At 42.3% G+C, this 25,509-nt stretch overlaps 1 protein-coding gene across 2 annotated transcripts in view; it reads left to right on the forward strand.

The window, feature by feature from the left end:
* The window catches only part of LOC137081317 (butyrophilin subfamily 1 member A1-like), a 39,982-nt gene extending 19,604 nt beyond the window's left edge, over nucleotides 1-20,378 (forward strand). The window contains exons 1-8 of one of the 2 annotated variants that reach the window (XM_067447642.1): nucleotides 8,596-8,891; nucleotides 8,998-9,054; nucleotides 16,267-16,629; nucleotides 16,807-17,100; nucleotides 17,427-17,528; nucleotides 17,599-17,619; nucleotides 18,586-18,627; nucleotides 18,747-20,378. In XM_067447642.1, the coding sequence (XP_067303743.1) occupies nucleotides 9,000-9,054; nucleotides 16,267-16,629; nucleotides 16,807-17,100; nucleotides 17,427-17,528; nucleotides 17,599-17,619; nucleotides 18,586-18,627; nucleotides 18,747-19,339 (1,470 nt within the window). In that variant the 5' untranslated portion in view covers nucleotides 8,596-8,891; nucleotides 8,998-8,999 and the 3' untranslated portion in view covers nucleotides 19,340-20,378. Of the gene's footprint in view, nucleotides 1-8,595; nucleotides 8,892-8,997; nucleotides 9,055-16,266; nucleotides 16,630-16,806; nucleotides 17,101-17,426; nucleotides 17,529-17,598; nucleotides 17,620-18,585; nucleotides 18,628-18,746 lie in introns of those variants that run through there. The other variant, XM_067447641.1, reaches the window with a different exon arrangement.
* The last annotated feature ends 5,131 nt before the right edge of the window (nucleotides 20,379-25,509 follow it).

Consider the following 25,509-nt stretch of genomic DNA (forward strand, 5'->3'; position numbering starts at 1 on the left):
TATCTGTAGCCCCACCCACCGCCTCTTCAGATAAATGTGTACATCTATATCTGTAGCCCCACCCACTGCCTCTTCAGATAAATGTGTACACCTATATCTGTAGCCCCACCCACCGCCTCTTCAGATAAATGTGTACACCTATATCTGTAGCCCCACCCACCGCCTCTTCAGATAAATGTGTACATCTATATCTGTAGCCCCACCCACTGCCTCTTCAGATAAATGTGTACACCTATATCTGTAGCCCCACCCACCGCCTCTTCAGATAAATGTGTACACCTATATCTGTAGCCCTGCTCACCGCCTGCTTCGGTAGCCCCACCCACCGCCTCTACAGATAAATGTGTACACCTACATCTGTAGCCCTGCCCACCTGCTTATGTAGCTCTGCCCACCGCCTCTTCAGATAAATGTGTACACCTACATCTGTAGCCCTGCCCACCGCCTGCTTCGGTAGCCCCACCCACCGCCTCTACAGATAAATGTGTACACCTACATCTGTAGCCCTGCCCACCGCCTGCTTCGGTAGCCCCACCCACCGCCTCTTCAGATAAATGTGTACACCTACATCTGTAGCCCTGCCCACCGCCTGCTTCGGTAGCCCCACCCACCGCCTCTACAGATAAATGTGTACACCTACATCTGTAGCCCTGCTCACCGCCTGCTTCGGTAGCCCCACCCACCGCCTCTTCAGATAAATGTGTACACCTACATCTGTAGCCCTGCTCACCGCCTGCTTCGGTAGCCCCACCCACCGCCTCTTCAGATAAATGTGTACACCTTCATCTGTAGCCCTGCCCACCGCCTGCTTCGGTAGCCCCACCCACCGCCTCTACAGATAAATGTGTACACCTACATCTGTAGCCCTGCCCACCGCCTCTTCAGATAAATGTGTACACCTACATCTGTAGCCCCACCCACCGCCTCTTCAGATAAATGTGTACACCTACATCTGTAGCCCTGCCCACCGCCTGCTTCGGTAGCCCCACCCACCGCCTCTTCAGATAAATGTGTACACCTACATCTGTAGCCCTGCCCACCGCCTGCTTCGGTAGCCCCACCCACCGCCTCTACAGATAAATGTGTACACCTACATCTGTAGCCCCGCCCACCTGCTTATGTAGCTCTGCCCACCGCCTGCTTCGGTAGCCCCACCCACCTGCTTCTGTAGCCCCGCCTGCTTATGTAGCCCCACCCACCTGTTCCTGTATCTCCGCCCACCACCTCTACAGATGAATGTGTATGCCTGCTTATGTAGCCCGCCCACCTGTTTCTGTAGCCCCGCCCGCCTGCTTATGTAGCCCCGCCCACCGACTCGTGGGGCTAAACGAGCAATAAACACGCTGGTTCCAGCTCACGTGTGCAAGACATTTATGTTTGTTCACTTCATTTTACTGCAGAATCGTTTGTAAACAAGCGCTATGATCTGAGCTGTTTACTCTCTTGACTTTTTGAAGGGTGTGCGTGCGTGGGTGTGTGGTTCATGCATATACCTTATATATATTAAATATGGGCCAAGTAATAAAAAAAGAACATTCCAATCAATCATGGGTGGATGAGAGATAATTATTGTGTTTGTTTGATAAAGACCTTTGAGCGCTTTCACGCGCTTTCAAAATAATTCCTCCCTCACATGAACTGTCCGGGGAGCTGAAGCTCATTAAATATGCAAATCTTATCCAATCCTAGCTGTGGGCGTTTACTTCCAAGTCTCCAGTGACACGCCCATCAGAACCCAGCGTTCATGAGACAGCCTTAAAACCAGTGCAGTTAATCAATCAATCAATCATCTTTAGTTATATCGCTCTTCTCCAGTGCCGATTGTGTAGAGCAGCTTCAGTGTTAAACAGGACAATACTGCAGCAGAATTAGATTTGGCTGTACAGTCGTTCTGGAGTAAACAGTGATGTTATCAGCTTATTTTAATTTATCATAGAGAGACAATGTTGGCAGATCAGTGATATAGTTAATTTAGTAATAAATTATATTTGTATATTTAGTTGAATAACTTTGATCATAATGTTAGTGTCCCCAACTGAGCAAGCCAAGCCAAAGGCGACCAGAGGAACCGAAACTCCATCAGGGCATGATGGAGAAAAATAAACCTTAGAGAAACCAGACTCAGTTCTCCTCTGGCCTATTAACACACCGTGGAGGATTATTATTCTGGACACCGCACAGGTCAGAGGTCAGATTAGAGCAGAATATTCCACATTTCAGGGTATCACGCAAGAGACAGGTTTATTTAGGATGGGGCGTCGATTACACAAGAGTATGAATACATGAAAGATCGGATCAGAGTTTTGTTAAGTTAAGTTATTGAATGTAAAAACCACTCAAACCTCATTCCAGATAAACAGAATAAGAATCAATACAAATCTAGAAATCAATATGGTCAACCCAGCCCTACTGTTTTCCTTCTCTGTTCTCAGCTTATTCTCAGTGATTGATTTGTGAGATAGGCCTAAGGATTTGAAAAGCTGAAAGTAAAAGAAAGTGCTTCAGTTACTATCGAGTGTATAATTATCACGATATACAATAATGTGTAACTTTGAGAAAATGTCTGCCTTCAGTACAACAGAGTTAAAAAAAACCCAGACGGAAAAGGAGATGGTAAAATAAATAGATTATTAATGTAAATATATATGGCAGCTAATGAGATGGTATTAGAGTTATAGTTATGCTGTGTACATATCTGAATGTGATAAGTTGACAAATATGAGGTAAAATGCCATGTTTGCATATTGTAATGTAGTGTGAAGTCTGATGTTTGAGAAAATATAAGGGGTACCTTTGTCTATTCTTTCACAGTTTTTTGAGCATTTTTACTGAAATGTGTCCTGTGGTGTGACAGAAGGAATTAAGATTATAGAGGTGGCGCACCGAAGGACAGCAGTACTCTATACTTTTATAATGGATCCAAAAGAAAAGTTAAATATTTGAACAATTCTAGGAAAATCTTACCATGGGCTTCATGACCTGGAATGGGGTCCTGTTTTTGAAAAAGGACCCTTATGACTGGTTGTGTGGTCCAGGGTCACATGTATGGATGTCATTTACTAAAATAGACTCTACTGAACAACGCTTGAAACGGTCACACCAGAGGACAATCGTGCGATTTGACTCAAAAGCTTTAAACATCTGAAGATAAAGCAGTTTTTCTATCAACAGGTTCATGTAAGGCAAAGAAAAGTTTTACCATTTATTGCATGCTAAATACTAATTATAATCTTTTTTTTTATCTTTTGTGACTTACAACAGTAATTAAAAGTATCTCTTATAAACATTACTCTTACAAGTATTGATGTGAATTATAGTTATTATGGTGCAGTGATCCATGCAGATATTGTACTGTGAATCGTTGGACACGTGTCTGTTATGATGTTTTTTTGTATTTTAATAAAAGATAATCTGAAATGCAAAGTCTGAAGTTGATTCCATAAATCAAGACAGATGATCAAGTGAATCTACAGCTGAGACACGTCTCACTCATTCACAGAGCATTATGATGAAAAGAGCTCAATAAATGGCTGAAATCCAAGCAGAAGTGCCATTCCTGTCAGAAGAGTGCTAAATGCTCAGGATATCAGAGTATCTACAGCTACACCTTCTGCTGTGGGACTGATGGAGAGAGTACAACAGGTCTGAGAACAGTCAGTTATGAGTTATACATTAAGAACATTAAGAGTCTGCTGAGTGCTTTAAATGAAGGATATCAGTGTTATAAACACACACATGACTGCCTCGTGAACTCGTTTAATTGATCTGGTGGTGCATCTTGGAAATAAAATATATTTTACCATTTTAACCCAATCTTAGGTCTGATTAAATAATGATGACAGCGGATTCACATCCGACTCATTCATCACACTGAACATGAAGGTTGTGTTAAAATCTCTCTGTTCCACACAAAGCAGATTAATGAGCAGAGTAAAGACTAAATACTGGATATGAGCCATGGTGTGTCGTTCTGAACACAAACACCGCCCTGAGGGATGGTAATGCTGTGGCTCCATCTAGTGTCATAAACACCGACCTGAGGGATGATAATGCTGTGGCTCCATCTAGTGTCATAAACACCGACCTGAGGGATGGTAATGCTGTGGCTCCATCTAGTGTCATAAACACCGACCTGAGGGATGATAATGCTGTGGCTCCATCTAGTGTCATAAACACCGACCTGAGGGATGGTAATGCTGTGGCTCCATCTAGTGTCATAAACACCGACCTGAGGGATGATAATGCTGTGGCTCCATCTAGTGTCATAAACACCGACCTGAGGGATGATAATGCTGTGGCTCCATCTAGTGTCATAAACACCGACCTGAGGGATGATAATGCTGTGGCTCCATCTAGTGTCATAAACACCGACCTGAGGGATGATAATGCTGTGGCTCCATCTAGTGTCATAAACACCGACCTGAGGGATGATAATGCTGTGGCTCCATCTAGTGTCATAAACACCGACCTGAGAGATGATAATGCTGTGGCTCCATCTAGTGTCATAAACACCGACCTGAGGGATGATAATGCTGTGGCTCCATCTAGTGTCATAAACACCGACCTGAGGGATGATAATGCTGTGGCTCCATCTAGTGTCATAAACACCGACCTGAGGGATGATAATGCTGTGGCTCCATCTAGTGTCATAAACACCGACCTGAGGGATGATAATGCTGTGGCTCCATCTAGTGTCATAAACACCGACCTGAGGGATGATAATGCTGTGGCTCCATCTAGTGTCACAAACACCGACCTGAGGGATGATAATGCTGTGGCTCCATCTAGTGTCATAAACACCGACCTGAGGGATGATAATGCTGTGGCTCCATCTAGTGTCATAAACACTGACCTGAGGGATGATAATGCTGTGGCTCCATCTAGTGTCATAAACACTGACCTGAGGGATGATAATGCTGTGGCTCCATCTAGTGTCATAAACACCGACCTGAGGGATGATAATGCTGTGGCTCCATCTAGTGTCACAAACACCGACCTGAGGGATGATAATGCTGTGGCTCCATCTAGTGTCATAAACACCGACCTGAGGGATGATAATGCTGTGGCTCCATCTAGTGTCACAAACACCGACCTGAGGGATGATAATGCTGTGGCTCCATCTAGTGTCATAAACATTGTCCTGAGGGATGATAATGCTGTGGCTCCATCTAGTGTCATAAACACCGACCTGAGGGATGATAATGCTGTGGCTCCATCTAGTGTCATAAACACCGACCTGAGGGATGATAATGCTGTGGCTCCATCTAGTGTCATAAACACCGACCTGAGGGATGATAATGCTGTGGCTCCATCTAGTGTCATAAACACCGACCTGAGGGATGATAATGCTGTGGCTCCATCTAGTGTCATAAACACCGACCTGAGGGATGATAATGCTGTGGCTCCATCTAGTGTCATAAACATTGTCCTGAGGGATGATAATGCTGTGGCTCCATCTAGTGTCATAAACACCGACCTGAGGGATGGTAATGCTGTGGCTCCATCTAGTGTCATAAACACCGACCTGAGGGATGATAATGCTGTGGCTCCATCTAGTGTCATAAACACCGACCTGAGGGATGATAATGCTGTGGCTCCATCTAGTGTCATAAACACCGACCTGAGAGATGATAATGCTGTGGCTCCATCTAGTGTCATAAACACCGACCTGAGGGATGATAATGCTGTGGCTCCATCTAGTGTCACAAACACCGACCTGAGGGATGATAATGCTGTGGCTCCATCTAGTGTCATAAACACCGACCTGAGGGATGATAATGCTGTGGCTCCATCTAGTGTCATAAACACCGACCTGAGGGATGATAATGCTGTGGCTCCATCTAGTGTCATAAACACCGACCTGAGGGATGGTAATGCTGTGGCTCCATCTAGTGTCATGAACACTGACCTGAGGGATGATAATGCTGTGGCTCCATCTAGTGTCACAAACACCGACCTGAGGGATGATAATGCTGTGGCTCCATCTAGTGTCATAAACACCGACCTGATGGATGATAATGCTGTGGCTCCATCTAGTGTCATAAACACCGACCTGAGGGATGATAATGCTGTGGCTCCATCTAGTGTCACAAACACCGACCTGAGGGATGATAATGCTGTGGCTCCATCTAGTGTCACAAACACCGACCTGAGGGATGATAATGCTGTGGCTCCATCTAGTGTCATAAACACCGACCTGAGGGATGATAATGCTGTGGCTCCATCTAGTGTCATAAACACTGACCTGAGAGATGATAATGCTGTGGCTCCATCTAGTGTCATAAACACCGACCTGAGAGATGATAATGCTGTGGCTCCATCTAGTGTCATAAACACTGACCTGAGGGATGATAATGCTGTGGCTCCATCTAGTGTCATAAACACCGACCTGAGGGATGATAATGCTGTGGCTCCATCTAGTGTCATAAACACCGACCTGAGGGATGATAATGCTGTGGCTCCATCTAGTGTCATAAACACCGACCTGAGGGATGGTAATGCTGTGGCTCCATCTAGTGTCATGAACACTGACCTGAGGGATGATAATGCTGTGGCTCCATCTAGTGTCACAAACACCGACCTGAGGGATGATAATGCTGTGGCTCCATCTAGTGTCATAAACACCGACCTGATGGATGATAATGCTGTGGCTCCATCTAGTGTCATAAACACCGACCTGAGGGATGATAATGCTGTGGCTCCATCTAGTGTCATAAACACCGACCTGAGGGATGATAATGCTGTGGCTCCATCTAGTGTCATAAACACTGACCTGAGGGATGATAATGCTGTGGCTCCATCTAGTGTCATAAACACCGACCTGAGGGATGATAATGCTGTGGCTCCATCTAGTGTCATAAACACTGACCTGAGAGATGATAATGCTGTGGCTCCATCTAGTGTCATAAACACCGACCTGAGGGATGATAATGCTGTGGCTCCATCTAGTGTCATAAACACCGACCTGAGGGATGATAATGCTGTGGCTCCATCTAGTGTCATAAACACCGACCTGAGAGATGATAATGCTGTGGCTCCATCTAGTGTCATAAACACCGACCTGAGGGATGATAATGCTGTGGCTCCATCTAGTGTCATAAACACCGACCTGAGGGATGATAATGCTGTGGCTCCATCTAGTGTCATAAACACCGACCTGAGGGATGATAATGCTGTGGCTCCATCTAGTGTCATAAACACTGACCTGAGGGATGATAATGCTGTGGCTCCATCTAGTGTCACAAACACCGACCTGAGGGATGATAATGCTGTGGCTCCATCTAGTGTCATAAACACCGACCTGAGGGATGATAATGCTGTGGCTCCATCTAGTGTTCTCCAGAGGTTCTGATAAAGGAATCTGCCATAATGACTGAAAGAAAACACTGAAGATCTGATTACATGATTCATTAACAAGACAAGGTGGGGAACAGGGTAAAAAATAACCAACAGATCCCAGGTGAGTGATAACATTAAGAATTGCAACAAAAAATCTATTGTATATGCAAAATGTACATTATTTTATTAAATATGCACCAATTTATCATAAAAGTCCATACAATTTTAAATACTGGATAAATCCCGGTTCAAAACTCTTGTTTGATTTTGTTGGCCTATTAGAGTTCAGTGTTTTTAGTGAGGGGATTTGGGCTATCTATTTTTATGACTTTATAAATCGGAAAATACTGTCTCAGGTTACTCACGTAACCTATGTTCTGGGTGTGCCGATTGGCTGAAGCTCTTATAGAATCACAGCAGTTCATTGGCTGATGGCGCAGCGCCGCCCCCCTGCCTTGAGCCTATAGCGCGCGCCATCTTATCTCCAGATTTCTCTGCTGAAAAAGAAAGCTTGTCAGCAGTTTGAGGAGCTTCACAGCATACCCAGCGTCTCATTCCTTATTCACAGAACATAGGTTATGCGAGTAACCTGAGACGTTCTCTTGATGGTGACACATTAGGGGAACGGTATACACGGCGGCCGGTTCCAAAACATACCAGTAACTGGTTAGACTCCCCCAACCACCCGGACGGTCCACATATATCTTCAACACCCGAACCAGACATAACAAATGCAGCCTTTCATCCTCCGAATATCCTCTTCTTCATATTCAGTATGCTCTTTAACTCCTTTGTGACCCATGGTTTGTTATTTGGATACAAGGTGATCTGTTTTGTAGGAATAATAGTATCAACAGAAAAAGTAATATATCTAGAAATGGTAAGCACCTGTTCGTTCAGATCGGAACATGTGTTCAAAAACAAATTCCAATCGGTGCACTCAAAACAACCCTTCAAAACTTCAATATCAGAAGGTTTCCATTCTTTAACATATCGTACTTCTCTCTTCGCCTGTTTTACAATACGAGTATACACAGAATACAGTAAAATCATATTGTGATGGGCTGGACCAAGAGGAGGTAAAGACAGAGATCTGTAAACTCCCGGAATCGGGCCGTAACATCTGTCCAAGACTTTATCAGCGCGTGTAGCGCATGTAACATATTGATGGTAGCCTTTTAGATGTTTGTCCATAATACACTGGTTAAAATCACCTAAAACAAATGTTGGTGCATCTGGAGATAGATTATCCAGTCTATCCAGGGTGTTTTTAACAGTCACATCAAAGCTGGCACGAGGATGTATGTATACTAAAATAAAAAACAACTGAGGGAACTCACGAGGGAGGTAAAATCAAGGCTATTTTTAGAAAGTGAAAGTAAAGGAGGAAAATCGAGACCACGTTTGGTAGCTTCAGATCTCCTTCTATTGTATCGTTTATATTTGAGTCTATTATCATTTATATTTGAGTCTGTTATTGTGTCGAGCGGCTCATATTCATCTACACTAACCCAGATTACTGAGATTGAACCACAGTCGAGTCTTCGTCTCCGGTGAGTTTCTGTTTTCTCATTGAATACAGTCTGAATATCACATTACTCGTGTTTCTGGAGAAATCACTGCATGTGTGTGTGTGTGTGTGTGTGTGTGTTCCCTCAGGAATGATGTCGATTATCACCCTCGTTTTACTGATGAATCTCCTCATAAAGACTTCTGGTAAGAACAGGTTTGGATTTCATTCATGCGTGCACACACACAAACACACACACACACACACACACACACACACACACACACACACACACACACACCTGCTATTGTGCCGAGTGTGTTCTAGTTTCTGAAACATCTTGAACCTTTACTGTAATTGCTTGTCTGGGTTTGGCTGTAGGGTCTCCCACATAAATAAAAAAAACTATAGTTAGGCCTGTATTATAGTATATTAAAGTGAAATTACAGTAAAATTACTCTAGTAAATACTATAGTATTTTTTAACCATACCATAGTAAAGATACTACGGTAAAAGTTGAATAACTTATCATAATGTTAGTGTCCCCAACTGAGCAAGCCAAGTCAAAGGCGACCAAAGGAACCAAAACTCCATCAGGGCATGATGGAGAAAAATAAACCTTAGAGAAACCAGACTCAGATCTCCTCTGGCCTATTAACACACAGTGGAGGATTATTATTCTGGACACCGTACAGCTCAGACATCATATTACAGCAGAATATTCAAAATTTCAGGGTATCACACAAGAGACGGGTTTATTAAGGTACATCAACAGCTAATGTACATCAAACTAATCAATGTTATGAACTCAATGAGATATGAGAATATCACCAGTATGGTGTAGCTATCACTACTCTCACACAGGCACTGATTTGCTCCCCGGCGCTGAAAGAAGATTAAAGCAAATAGTCCAACGCCGTGGTACAACGAGCACACTCGGGCCCTTAAAACAGCAGCCAGAAAAATGGAGCGCAGCTGGAAGAAAACAAAACTAGAGGTTTTTCGCAATTTGTGGAAAGAGAGCATGATGGCATACAGAAAGGCCATAAAAACTGCTAGATCTGCTTATTTCTCAACTCTTTTAGAAGAAAACAAACACAACCCTAAGTATTTATTCGATACAGTGGCTAAATTATCAAAAAATAAAGCTTCAGCTTCTGACGTTTGTCAGCCCAGTAGTGATGACTTTGTGAACTTCTTTACGACCCTGCATTAAGAATCTAGGTGTTTTCTGGGATCAGAAACTCAAATTTGAAAAACAAATAAATGCAGTGATCAGCTTTTTTCCAGCTACGTCTTCTCTCTAAGATTAGATCTTCTCTTGCTGAGGAAACCTTAGAGATTGCTGTCCATGTGCTCATTACAACTCTTTTGGACTATTGCAATTCTCTTATTATGGTATGTCCAAAAACTCCATTGCTTGACTTCAACTAGTACAGAATGCCGCAGCAAAGTTCCTCAACAGAAAGCGTAAATTTGATCACGTATCTCCAATTCTGAAATCAGTACAAAACACAGAGGAGACAGAGCATTTGCTATTGCCGGCCCTGGTCTATGGAACAGCCTTCCGGATTATATCAGATCGGCTCAGTCTGTAACCACTTTTAAATCATCTCTTAAAACCTACTTTTTTCTGTAGCTTTTAATTCGCTGTGATTTTATGTCATAAATGTTTGGCTATGTCCTTATTTCTTTAACTTGTGTAATGCTCAGAACTTTGGTCAGCCATGTTTGCTGTTTTTAAATGTGCTATATAAATAAACCAAACTTGAAACTTCTTCATCTGTGTAATGATTGATCCACAGAAGGCGAGGTTTAGAAGCTAAGTGCAGTCTTTAATCCAAAATTAGAAACACAAAACAAAGGCTTGGCAAAACAATAAACAAAAGACTTGGCTTGACTAAACACTACTTGATTTGACTTGACATAACATAGACAGACGTGCCTAAACTTGGCGTAGACAAAGACTCACTAACAGTGTGTTACACATTCAATAACATACAAAGACTGGCAAACATGAGGACTTAAATGCAAGACTGAGGACTAGACAAGGGACACCTGTGATCAATAATTAACCAATAAACCAATGACATGGCACAACAGAACTGGGGAGCACCAGGGAGCACATGACAAACCATAGCAAAATAAACCGTAGCATGCATGACAAAAGAAAGCATGAACTCAAAAACATGAACATGAAACAGGAACATGAACCAACACCAAACACCCTGTGACCTCCGAATCCTTTGAATATTCAGATCTAATATGATTTCTGACCTGTAAATTTGCCAGAATAATAATCATACACTGTGTGTTAATAGGCCAGAGGAGAACTGGCACCCCGACTGAGCCTGGTTTCTCCCAAGTTTTATTTTTCTTCATCAGGAGAAACAACAGGAGTGTGATAGCAGCCAGATAAGTACAGTTGTGGAGTCAGAGTAACATTGTGTATGGGTAAAGCCACCTCGGTCAGAACTTTTACAAGTTCTACACCTGTGAGTTCTGCACATAATCTGTAATCTAAACTGTAGAACGGTTTGCTGTTGTTTTGTTTCTGTTTTGTTTGTTGTTGTTTTTTTGGGGGGGGGGGCTATCTGAGATATAGCTGCAACAAAGGCTATGTTCACTCTACCTCCAATCAACCTTTAGGATTTTCCGTTAGTACGTAGGCCACAGAACCACAGGCTCGCTCTGAAGCATCGTAGAAAATGTGGATCTGCCTCATGCTAGTGTGGTGATTCAGTTCTTTACAGCAGTAAAACCTCAGCAAAACAACGTGCTGTACACTATTCAGCTCACTCTCTCAAGCTTTCCACAAGTTCAACAGGTTCTCAGGCAGTCCTCTTTCCATTCTTGATCACCTTGGCCCATGTTGTGAATGGCATATTATAGCCAATGGGGTCATACTGGTAAGTAGGTGGTCAGTCCTTTCGTATGTAACCCAAGAGTTGACTCCTGCTGATCTTGATGACCTTTGGATCATCAGTCACTGGATGCTATGTGTCTTCCAGGGTGTGCTTCTGTAAAGCTAATTTTGCACAGCAAGGACTACATGCTGTTCTGAATAGAAGTACTTGCTATTCATACATGTCTCTCTGAAGATTTCTCAGAATAAATCTCATTTGCAGCTTGTCTTCAGCCAAAAGGCATACCTAAAGAAGGTATCCCACAAATGTCATTACTAATGATGATATCATTTTCTCAAAATCACGGAATAACTGACAGAAGAGAAGGACCTGGGAGCAAGTACTCGTTAAAGACGACCCTTTTCTTTCCATTACACTCCACCAGATGTTGTGGATTGTACTAGCTCTCTCTGGAATGATCCAACTGTTCAGGAGTGAGTTTTGTGATTTAGCCAGCTTTGCTGTAACCTGACTATCTCCTCTTGGTAGGCCACCACTTGATCAGGATTCTTGTTCAGCTGATTCACTATTCCCCTTAATTGTGGCAGGACAGCTTCTTGATTTACTTATCAGTAAGGGTCTAAACATTTCATCGATTGTTATTAAGGATGTGGCACTGTCTGATAATTTCTGTATTTTCTTTGATATATCAATCTCTCCTGCCATTGAAGCTAGAGCTGTCTCTGTCAAAAAGAGATGCTTAAATGAGAACACTAATGTGCTGTTTATGAAGGCTTTATCTCTAACACCAAGCATATCTGCAGACTCTGTTGATTTTCTCCTTGACTCCTTTAACTCAAAAGTAAAGAGTGTAATTGATTATATTGCTCCTCTAAAAGTCAGGAAAAATAGTGGCAAACAAAAAGCACATTGGAGAAACTCAACAGCAATGCAAATAATAAAATGAAAATGCAGAAAATCGGATTGCATGTGGCGGAAGACAAAACTTGTGGTCCATTATAACATCTATAAAGACACCCTTCATGTTTTTAATGTTGAACTAGGCAAAGCTAGACAGACCTTCTTCTCAAATATTATAAACAGAAACATAAACAACACGCGCACTCTTTTTGCTACTATAGCAAGACTAACAAACCCTCGAGTCACATTCCTAACCAACATTCTGAGGTTGTGGTCTGATCTGTCTGGGGTCAGACAGATCAGACCACAACCTCAGAATGTTACCATGTTTACTTTCAAAGCAATTGACAGTAACATTTTAGAAGGAACGGTACAGACCCTTAAAACATCAACCTGTGCCCTAGACACACTACCCACTTCTTATTTTCAAAAGTGTGTTTAACTGTTTGGAAGCAGATCTCCTAGCAGTGGTGAACTCTTCACTTCTCTATGGGACTTTTCCAAACTCCCTTAAAACTGCAATAGTTAAGCCTCTTCTGAAAAAGAGAAATCTGGATAACTCCATATTGAGCAACTACAGACCAATCTCAAATCTCCCCTTCATAGGCAAGTTTATTGAAAAAGTTGTTTTCAGTCAGCTGAACAAATTCTTAAACTCAAACGGATACTTTGACAATTTTCAATCTGGTTTCCGACCGCATCACAGCACAGAGACAGCGCTCATAAAGATTATAAATGATATTCGCTTAAACACTGATACAGGCAAAACACCAATTCTGGTTCTACTGGACCTCAGTGCTGCATTCGACACTGTTGACCACAACATACTTCTAGACAGGCTGGAAAACTGGGTTGGGCTTTCTGGGATGGTCCTCAGATGGTTCAGATCATACTTAGAAGGGAGAGGTTATTATGTGAGTAAAGGAGACCATAAGTCTGAGTGGACATCCATGACATGTGGAGTCCCACAAGGGTCCATTCTTGCACCACTCCTGTTTAACCTGTATATGCTGCCACTGAGCCAAATAATGAAAAAGAACAATATTGCTTACCACAGCTATGCTGATGACACCCAGCTCTACTTAGCACTGTCACCTAATGACTATAGCCCCATTGACTCGCTGTGCAAATGCATTGATGAAGTTAACGACTGGATGTGCCAAAACTATCTTCAGTTAAACAAAGACAAAACCGAAATCACTACATTTGGAAACAAAGATGAAATTCTCAAGGTGAACGCGTATCTTGAGGCTAAAGGCCTGATAACAAAAAATCAAGTCAGGAATCTTGGAGTGATTTTGGAGTCCGACCTGAGCTTCAGTAGTCATGTCAAAGCAATAACTAAATCAGCATACTATCATCTGAAAAATATTGCAAGGATTAGATGTTTTGTCTCCAGGCAAGACTTAGAGAAACTCGTTCATGCTTTCATCACCAGTAGGGTGGACTATTGTAATGGCCTTCTCACCGGCCTTCCCAAAAAGACCATTAGACAGCTGCAGCTCATACAGAACGCTGCTGCCAGGATTCTGAGTAGAACCAGAAAATATGACCATATCACACCAGTCCTCAGGTCTTTACACTGGCTTCCAGTTACATTTAGGATCGACTTTAAAGGACTATTACTTGTTTATAAATCTCTTAATGAGCTAGGACCTCAATACATCGCAGATATGCTGATTAAATACAAACCCAACAGATCACTCAGATCAGCAGGATCAAGTCAGTTAGAAATACCAAGAGTTCACTCAAAGCAAGGAGAGTCTGCCTTTAGCTATTATGCCAGCCGCAGCTGAACCGGCTTCCTGAACAGATCAGATGTGCTCCAACAGTACCCACATTCAAATCCAGACTCAAAACACATCTGTTTAGCTGAGCATTTACTGAATGAGCTCTGAGCACTGAACGTCTGACTGATTGCACCTTATCTTATCTATGCATCATCTTTTTATTCTTTTTATAACTGTTTTAGTTTACCTTTGGTTATTGCTATTTTATCTATATATCATTTATCTTTACAACTGTATATTTCTATTTTTTATGCATCTGTAGATTGTTATTTTTGGTTAGGGCTGTCTGACTGGAAGAGATTGGAAAAGGAGAGCAGTGCGCTTCGCTTCATTCTGCTTGTGTAGCAGACAGTGTAAAGAAGCTGACTCAAGAAAGGGGAGGCGCTGCAGGGCAAAGGTCACGACCCCTTCAGGAGCCCATCTTGGACCAACTTGTAACGTCCAGGAGACATTGCGAACCAGCTCCATCTCTTCCACCTCAGATCTATTTCTCAAAAAAAAAAAAATTTATTTTTATTTCTCTTTACAACTGCTTTGATTGTCTTTGTTTTTATTTTAATTCTTAGACATGGTATTCTTATTTCTTATACATATGTTATCACCATTTTAATGTATTCCTATGTAAAGCACTTTGAATTGCCATTGTGTATGAAATGTGCTATACAAATAAATTTGTCTTGCCTCGCTTAGACATGGCATACCTTTGGCACATAGAAGAGGGCTAGCATAGCGCTGGATTCTGTTAACATCCACTCTCATGGTTGGAGAAGTTGGATAGACTCTTGGGCTTGTCTTGACCCGGCCAGAGACACTGCTGTGGGAAGGTCTGATGGTTATTTCTTGTGCTGGGCCCTGTAGTGTCAATTCTAGGTGTGTTCTCACAGCATAAGGGCCACCAGGTAGACCCAGTCTGACTGGTTATATGGGTGTAATGAGGTGAGAGCAGTAAGAGCCAATGAAAACTACTGGTTTCACATTGGTGAATATTCTGTACGAAGCACCATGTCCTCTGGCTGGCTCTTTAGATTCAACATCTGCACTGCTTCATGTAGGATAATGGTCCGCTCTGACCCTTAATTCATCCAGAATTGCATATGCCTCTATGGATTTGCTGCAATTATGGAGCCAAACTTGAGCCCCCATCAGCAGACTTTTGGAAGATCACATACAAGACTGCGCTGGCTGGAACTGATGGATGGCAGGACCCAAGGTTTCCCAGCAGAACATTGCCCAAAGCATCACACAATGCGTCTGCTGGCTTGTCTTCTCATAGTGCATCCTGGGGTCAGCATAGGCACCCTGACTGGTCAGCGGCTATTCCGCCCCATACGCAACAAACTGTGTATTCTGACACCTTTCTATCTGAACTAGCATTAACTTCTTTAGTGATTTGAGCTTCAGTAGCTCGTCTGTTTGATTGGACCACGCGGGCCAACCTTCGCTCCCCCGGGCGTGAATGAGCCTTGGCCGCCCATGACCTTGTTGCCAGTTCACCACTGTTTGACAAGAAGGCCTGGCTCTCAGTCTCCGCTCTAGTTCATCCCAAAGCTGTTCTATCGGGTTGAGCTCAGGACTCTGTGCAGGCCAGTCCAGTTCCTCCACACCAAACTCCTCATCCATGTCTTTATGGAGCGACGCTTTGTGCACTGGAGCGCAGTCATGCTGGGACAGGAAGGGGCCATCCCCAAACTGTTCCTACAAATTTGGGAGCATGAAATTGTCCAAAATATCTTGGTGAAGCTTTAAAAGTTCCTTTCACTGTAACTAAGGGGCCAAGCCCAACCCCTGAAAACCACTTTGAACTTATTACACTTGACTAAGGCATAGTATATTTCATTGGGTGTGTCTTTCTGTCTCTCAGAGTCGTTCAGTGTTGTGGTTCCTGGTGATCAGATAGTGGCTCATGTCGGGTCTACAGTCACTCTGCCCTGCTGGATCTCTCCTCCGGAGAACGCTGAAGCTCTGGAGATCCGCTGGTATCGTCATGACCAGTTCAGCAACCCTGTTCTCTTCTATCAGCATGGGAACATCCAGGATCTCCAGGAGGAATCCTTCAGGAACCGAAGTTCACTGACTCTGCGCTCAGATCTGTCTGGAGGACTGAAGGATGGAGACGTCTCTCTACGGCTGGAGAATCTCACAGTTCAGGATGAAGGCTCATTTCACTGTTATGTGAGTGGAGGAAGTGCATATGGCAATCAAGAGATGGCTCTCAAAGTCACTGGTGAGTCAAAAACTACAATTCATCCTTTTTAAAGGAATAGTTTGCCTGTTTTGTTGCATGAGTAAGCTTTTCCACTACTCTAACTCTGTAACTATTGGACCACTAGAGATGCATTTACCCAAATAAATAAAAAATATACCTGCAGTGATTGTAGAGCATCTGTCTCTTCTGTCCCAGCTGTAGGATCCACTCCTGTCCTGTTTCCACAGCCTCTGGATGATGGCCGTATGAACATCAGCTGTAGATCCAGCGGCTGGTACCCAGAGCCGAACATCACCTGGATGTCAGATGAGCGAAAGGTTCTCCGTCCTGGAGGAACATCTGGCAGTCGTGGAGCAGATGAGATGTTCTCTGTCCACAGCTGGACGGCCGTCTCTCGCTCGGACGCTCAACTGGTCTCCTGCTCAATGGCTCTCAAGACTGGAGAGTTTAGAGAAGGAAGATTAAACATACAAGCCATCATCTCTTCAGGTCAGAGCACATTTTTACTCATACTTAATGTTTAAGGGACATGGCAGGATATCTGTAGTTATCACAAAGTGCTCAAGTAAGCTTGAACTTCACATAATTTCCATGAGATCATTTCCAATAACTTAAATGTTTTCCCCTGCTAGATGTTTAATGCGATTGTGCTTTGATGTCATCAATCATTGTTGTTTTTCAACCATGCAATTAATTAAAAAAAACAATTCTCAATCCATAGAAAATTTGGTTGTGAACTTGCAAAGTTTAAAAAATACATCCTACTTAATCACTGTATTTGATTGATATATGTTGAAGGTGTTTCTCTTCCTCAGACTCATCAGACCCATGGAAGGCTCTTTTCTTCATCCTTCTCTTGTGTGCTCTTCTGGGTTTGGTTGGGCTGATCCTCTACAAATACAGACACAAACTAACAGGTAACGAACAGAATTCATCTTCAGGAGGTTTGTATGTATTCGGTGTCTCATGTGTTTATCTGTTTTGCAGGGAAGAATCAAGCAGATGAAAGTAAGTAACATGAACTCACTCAGTCATGAAGTGAATTACTCCTTTCAGGCACAGAGTTGCTGGAGAAAATGTCACTTTACCAGTTTCAAGCAAAAAGCTTTCACTTTTATGCACATCTGTTGCTGATGCTTCTTCTGAAATTGTTTCCTGCAAAACTCATTCCTTTATATTTTACTGAAGGGAACATACAGAACGAGGAGCTGTGAAGACCAATGCCACTATAAAATAAATGTTATATGGGGAAAGTTGTTATTTTAGACACTAAACATGATGAATATGTATGAAATGCACACTGCATACAGAGAAAGACCAAATCACATCATGAGATTTCTAAAATAATATAGATGCATTTATGAAAGAAATTCAGTCTCTCTGCCTGAGAGGGTTAAACATATAATTGTTCTTTTCAAACTCTGGAGTATTTGTGAAAGCAGACTGATAATTAAACCTTAGAATAACATTTTCTCTCCTTTTAGTTTGTGAGGATGGACTGATGGAGAAACTGATGAACAAAGGTATTTGACGAAGTTGTTTGTTATTAGTTATACTTTTATAAGAACTGCTGAAGTGACCCACTGATCATTAAATAAACAGCTATGTGTATGTTGTAGAAGAAGAAGACATTACCATAACAGGTTAATTATTAACAGGTTGTTATTAACATAACATAATCAAATTAAATATAAACTAACATGTTCACTTTTATCAATTTTTTATCACATTTGGTTACCACACGTGTTCCCCCCCCCCCCCCCCCCCTAGACTTTGGTTTTCTTTTTTTTGTAAGTAAATTGGCTTAACGTTTAATCCATTTGTTGTTCGCCTCTTTTATGTTGCGTCATATGAGCCAGCCGTAACAAGTCGAAATAAACAATACATGAAAGTTGAATGTTATTTTGAAGCTCTATACCAATAAGCTATATGTTATCAATTACAGCTGTAAAACCTAATTGTTTGTCATTTTAGTTGTGGGAGACCCAAATATAGAAGAACTGAGGAAACATGCAGGTATGATCCTCTCAGTTATAAATGCAGTTCATCATCTTCAGTCATATATGCACATATGTGGAAATATTGCACACACATGAGGATTAATACTGGATGATTTATGTATTTCTACCTCTCAGTTCAGATCACTATTGACCATGAGCGTTCACATCCAGATCTGATGATCTCTAAGGACTGTAAAGTCTTGAGGGACAGAGCAGGATATATTCCCACAGGAGAGGGATTTCCATATGAATTATGTGCATCTGGAGCTCAAACATTCACATCTGGACGTCACTATTGGGAGGTAGAGCTGGTAGTTCCTCATCTCCCTCCTAAAGAGCACTGGATGATTGGTGTGATGAAGCATGGAAACTTTAGTTCAAGAGACAGATCTGCTTTTACTCCATCAAACGGTTTCTGGTTCTTGTGTTCAGACGGTCCTAAAGGCTTTCACACCAACACTGATCCACCAGTTAAACTCTCACTGACGCCGAGACCTGAACGACTGGGAGTTCTGTTAGATTATGATGACGGTCAGCTGTCATTTTACAATGTCAAAGAGAGGAAACATCTGCTGACCATGAGCTCCAGATTCACTGGGTCAGTCGCTCCGCTCTTTAATCCAGGAGTAGGTGATCAGAGTCCGATTAAAATTATAGATTGTCCAGAACCTGTAGAATCTCCTGAAGAGTCCAGTCAACCTTTACTAGGTAACAGCTCAGATGCCTGACTGACTGATCCAGAGTTTAGACAGAATGACGTATAAGAACACAAAATAAATCTCTCTTCTCAGATGCACAAACTAGAGAAGTATATAAATGTACAAGTATACTATGGCACTGGCAACATCAAGATCCTCATTTGGTTCCCAGAGATCATGAATACTGAAGCATCAGCTCAACCTTTAGTTAAGTTACGACCACTAGATGAAGCATCTAATCCTACAACATCTTCAGATCAACACTATTTGTCACATGACTGTCCTGTCTCGTGTAGCACTTGTGGTGTTTTGTTGTTTTAGGCATGTGCTCATGTCTCTGTCTGATCCCTCCCCCTTGTTTTCTTATTAGTGTTTGATTTCACCCTCGTGTTCCCTCTTGATTTCTTCCCTTTAAAGGCGCCTTGTGTTTGGTAGTCTTTGTTGGATCGATGTACTGTTCTGTCGACCTCTCCTGTTTCCCCCGCGTTGGTATGTTTGAGTTTGTTCTTTTCTAGTTTATGGTTTCCTCCTCGTAGGTTTTGTTTTTAGTTGTTTGTTTTGTTTATAAATCATCATTATTTATGTACATGAGTCCTCACTTCTAGTGATGGCCAAATTAAGCTTTTTTGAAGCATTATTGCTTTCTGTGTTAAAATTGTTCATTGTGTCAAAAATGGTTCATTACTTGAAGCTTCATTCAGATAGAAATTGCAGCACAATCTCCTGGTAAAAGTTAATGTAAATGCAACAAAGCTGACAACCATACAATGCAAGTTGGCTTATACACGCCCCTAAAGGATTATTAGGAGCACACACTAATGCTGTGTTTGACCCCTTTCGCCTTCAGAACTGCCTTAATTCTCCGTGGCATTGATCATCAAGCTGCTGAAAGCATTCTTTAGAAATGTTGGCCCATATTGATAGGAGAGCATCTTGCAGTTGATGGAGATTTGTGGGATGCACATCCAGGGCACGAAGCTCCCGTTCCACCACATCCCAAAGATGCTCTATTGGGTTGAGATCTGGGGACTGTGGCAGTCATTTTAGTTCAGTCAACTCATTGGCATGTTCAAGAAACCAATTTGAAATGATTCAAGCTTTGTGACATGGTGCATTATCCTGCTGGAAGTAACCATCAGAGGATGGGCACATGGTGGTCATAAAGGGATGGACATGGTCAGAAACAATGCTCAGGTCGGCCGTGGCATTTAAACGATGCCCAAATGGCACTAAGGGGCCTAAAGTGTGCCAAGAAAACATCCCCCACACCATTACACCACCACCACCAGCCTGCACAGTGGGAACAAGGCATGATGGATCCATGTTCTCATTCTGTTTACGCCAAATTCTGACTCCACCATCTGAACGTCTCAACAGAAATCGAGACTCATCAGACCAGGCAACATTTCTCCAGTCTTCAACTGGCCAATGTTGGTGAGCTTGTGCAAATTGTCGCCTCTTTTTCCTATTTGTAGTGGAGATGAGTGGTACCCGGTGGGGTCTTCTGCTGTTGTAGCCCATCTGCCTATGTCTCCTCCAGACTGGATTACTGTAATGCATTTCTCATCTGGATCCCTAACAAAAGCTTGCAGAGACTGCAGTGTGTTTAGGATAGTGCAGCAAGGATCCTGTTGAGTTTGAAAATTCGATCACATCACACCCATTCTCCATTCACTTCACTGGCTTCCTGTTTACACCAGGATTAAATATAAGGTCTCCCTTCTAACCCATCAGTGCATCTATATAAACTATTAGTATTTTCCCAGTTTTAAATTATCTTTGAGATTTGTTCCAAATGTAAAGTGCAAATAAAATGTATTATTATTTATTATAAGGTTGTGTGTGTTGTGGCTTCACAAATGCTTTGCTGCATACCTCGGTTGTAACGAGTGGTTATTTCAGTCAAAGTTGCTCTTCTATCAGCTTGAATCAGTCGGCCCATTCTCCTCTGACCTCGAGCATCAACAAGGCATTTTCTCCCACAGGACTGCTGCAGACTGGATGCTCTTCCCTTTTCACACCATTCTCTGTAAACCCTAGAAATGGTTGTGTGTGTAAATCCCAGTAACTGAGCAGATTGTGAAATACTCAGACCGGCCCGTCTGGCCCCAACAACCATGCCACGCTCAAAACTGCTTAAATCACCTTTCTTTCCCATTCTGACATTCAGTTTGGAGTTCAGGAGATTAGCGTTCACCTCTAAATGTGGGGCGGCAGTGGCTCGGTGGTTCATGTAGGTTGTCTACAAACCAGAAGGTTGGTGGTTCGATCCCTGGTTCCACCGTACCAAATTATTGAGGTGTCCATGAGCAAGACACCTAACCCCAGCTGCTCCCGACGAGCTGGATGGAGCCTTACATGGCTGACATTGCCGTCGGTGTATGAATAGATTAATGTGAGGCAAAATGTAAAGCACTTTGGATGGCCATAGGGTCTGTTAAAAGCGCTATATAAATGCAGTCCAATTTACCATTTACCTAAATGCATTGAAGCAACTGCCATCCTAATAATCCTTTAGGTGAGTATGTTTTCTTATAAAAAATTGGGAGTAATATTTGATAGTACCCTAACATTTGATCCTCATGTTCTGAGCACTGTCAAGACCTCTATTCTTCTTCTGAGAAATATTGCCAAAATGTGCCTCATGCTGTCACTACCTGTGGCTGAAAAGCTAATTAACATCTTTGTATTTTCATGAATTGATTACTGTAATGCTTTGCTTGCCAGGGTCCCAAAAGCTACCCTTAACAAACTACGGTTGGTACAGAATGCAGCCGCTCGAATTCTGTCTGCAAACCGGTCAGGGGATCACATCTCCCCTGTACTCGAATCCTTACACTGTCTCCCTGTCAGATTACGTGTTGGTTTTAAAATTCTAATGCTTACCTACAAGGCTTTGCGTGGACTTACACCTCTTTATAGCAATGAGCCTCTAACCCCATACACAGGGCCGTTTCTAGCCTTTCTGGCACCCTAGGCAAGAATCATATCAGTCCCCCTTTTTTTTTAAACTATAACTTATACAGCAAATATGACTTCCTTATTTCATGGCCATATTGTACATGCATTAATCCAATAATGTAGCCAGGTTTATTATCACTGCGATCACAAATGTTAGGGGGGTTCTGGGGCATGCTCCCCCGAGAACATTTTGATTTCTATGATCTACATATGTGTATTTTAAGATGATCTGAAGGCCAAAAAATTAGATAATAATAGCTTGAAAACCATGTCACTCGGCGCCGCTGCGGATTGAAGAACACAGTGACACAAAGACTAAAAGACAGGACGAAACCGTAGGCGAAGCCTCGCGCCAGCTTCATGTTTTAAAGGTTAATCACATATTTCTTTTAGGGGGGGCTGAGGCATAAGTTCATAAAAAAGGGCCTAGTGACGCCCATGGTGATGACAGTATTACTCGATCAATTTACACTAAACAGCTATCTCTGATGTAATGTTTTTTTATTCAAATTAACTGCATTAATGTTCTGCACCTGAAATAAATGAGCATGGCGTGTGGTCCATCAGGTACTAATACTCAGTGTAATGTTTTGCTCAGCGTTATGATAGAGCGACCAGCTGAGTAGAGAACAAGTAACCAATAAGTAGCCTAACATACCTGTATATTTCGCTTTCTTTTTTATATTTCCTCTTTTTTCTTTGTACGATACTGAGCCCCTGATGGCTTTGACCTCTTCATGATGATGAAACTAAAGCACGGATGACGACGCCTGCCGCCCTCTACATGACCTCATTACAGCAGCGCCACTATCACCACTTCACTCCAATAATCGCAACTAATCATAATGCCTCGAAATAGCAAAAGTACGAAATATTAATAATAAATATATATGAAATAACTAAAGAATCTTGTTGGGGCCTCTCACTGGCGCCCCCCAGCTGTTGGTGTCCTAGGCGAGCGCCTAGTTTGCCTATGCCTAGAAACGGCACTGCCCACACACACCTCTACGTGAACTTCGCTCCTCAGAAGCTGGCTTTCTAATCGTTCCCAAAACTACACCTAATTCCAACGGTGATAGGCCCTTTCATCCAATGCTCCTGAACTCCTGCCTGTGGAGATTAGGCAAGCGGAATCACTCAGTGTTTTTAAACCTGCCCTGTAAACCTATTTGTTTCGGGTAGCTTTTATACAAATTGTTTTAAATTGCCGTATTATTGTGATTTAATCCTACATTTCATAATCTTTGAAAATTTTTAATTTTTGGAAAAAAAAAATTGTATGTTTGTGTTGCATGTTAGTATGCGCTTTGAGATGCATTTTAAAGGCGCTATATAAAATGAAGTCTATTATTATTATTATGGTAATGCCCTGTGTATTACGTGCTTACCGAGGCGATCAAAGCTGAACTGTGTTAGTGCTGTGAAACTCAGATACTGATGAATTTAATTAGTTCACCTTGATAACAAAATATTAAGCATAATGTGTGTGTGTGTGTGTGTGTGTGATTATTTCTTTAGACAAGGACAGAAAATCAGACCATCTTAAAAAAAAACTTGGAAACCATCACATAAATTCTAATGGTTTCTATTAAAATACCAACAGGAACCACTGGCCTTTACCCTTTAAACTACTACAGAAGTATTATTATTGTAGTGTGTTTGGGTCATATTTCATGAGGATGTAATGCCCCACCACTAGAACCCAACACACATCAGTAGAGACCACTATAATTCCCATTACAACCAATAAACTTCCCATGAAAACCATTCAATCCAATATAATTTCTGTAATGGTTTCTATAGTCTTTTTTAGCAGGATAGTATCATGTGTGCCATCTTTATCGTGTTAAGCTGTGGGAAGCAGAACGCTATAAGTGATGGGACTGATATTTGTGTATGTTGTAAAGGATGTGCTTGTGTAACTGGCTGTACTTGTATAATGCATCAGACCAAACACCGTCTTCTACATCCCACAGTGCTGCCATGGTTTGGCTCTGCTTTTATAAGAACTACAGCCGGGATTGGGCTGTGAAAGCAGTCATGTGGTCCACTTCAGAAGGTGTTTTCACGTGACTAGTGACGTAATGAAACAAGCTCTGAAGCAGTGGTTCACTGCAAGGAGCGCTCGAGTTTGAAGCAAGCTCCGAAGCATCGGTGTGAGACGTAACATCACTACTCACTTCAGTTCTTCATTACCTTGACCATGAAGCTATTAGAGCCCGAGACTCTCGTGATGTGACTGATTCAGGAATCACGCTGGCTCTGATACTGACTGAAATGCAGAACAGAAAACTGCTGTAAACCAACATTATCAGCCATAAAAACACCAACACAGATAATCAGATTTAGTCATAACCCAACAGTTAAGGCATACAAATATCAATTAATAAATCATGCTCTTACCTTGTGATGCTCATGATGTAGATAACGTACACAGATAAACATGTATTGAACAGAAAAGCCAACGAGATGCAGAGTAACGGTCAGAGACGCTGTTTGATAACCAGCCCATGGTGAAGGATTTAACTACTCGTTTATGTGCAAATCCAGGATTTCATTAGAACTCATGACAAATAAATGTATTAATGTAATAGTGATAATAACACAACATACTAGGGCTGGGCATCGACACAAATTACATTTCTGATTCACATGCCTGCGATTCAGGTCTGATATAGATTCATTTAAACACACACTATATTGCCAAAAGTGTTGTGACATGAGCTTTAATGGCTTCCCGTGGGGTTTAATATGGAGTCGGCCCACCCTCTCTAACAGCTCCAGCTCTTCTGGGAAGGCTTTCCTCAAGGTTTAGGAGTGTGTTTATGGGGATTTTTGCCCATTCTTCTAGAAGCTCATTTGTGAGGTCAGGCACTGATGTTGGACGAGAAGGCCTGGCTCTCAGTCTCCGCTCTAATTCATCCCAAAGCTGTTCTATCGGGTTGAGCTCAGGACTCTGTGCAGGCCAGTCCAGTTCCTCCACACCAAACTCCTCATCCATGTCTTTATGGAGCGACGCTTTGTGCACTGGAGCGCAGTCATGCTGGGACAGGAAGGGGCCGTCCACAAACTGATCCCACAAAGTCAGGAGTGTGAAATTGTCCAAAATGTCTTGGTGAAGCATTAAGAGTTCCTTTCACTGGAACTAAGGGACCAACCCCTGAAAAACAACCCCACCCCATTAAGTGTCAAAGTAACATCCACATGGATGGAGGACCCAAGGTTTCCCAGCAGAACAT

The sequence above is a fragment of the Pseudorasbora parva genome, chromosome 1 (assembly GCF_024679245.1).
Source record: "Pseudorasbora parva isolate DD20220531a chromosome 1, ASM2467924v1, whole genome shotgun sequence".
In the NCBI taxonomy this organism is placed as follows: domain Eukaryota; kingdom Metazoa; phylum Chordata; class Actinopteri; order Cypriniformes; family Gobionidae; genus Pseudorasbora; species Pseudorasbora parva.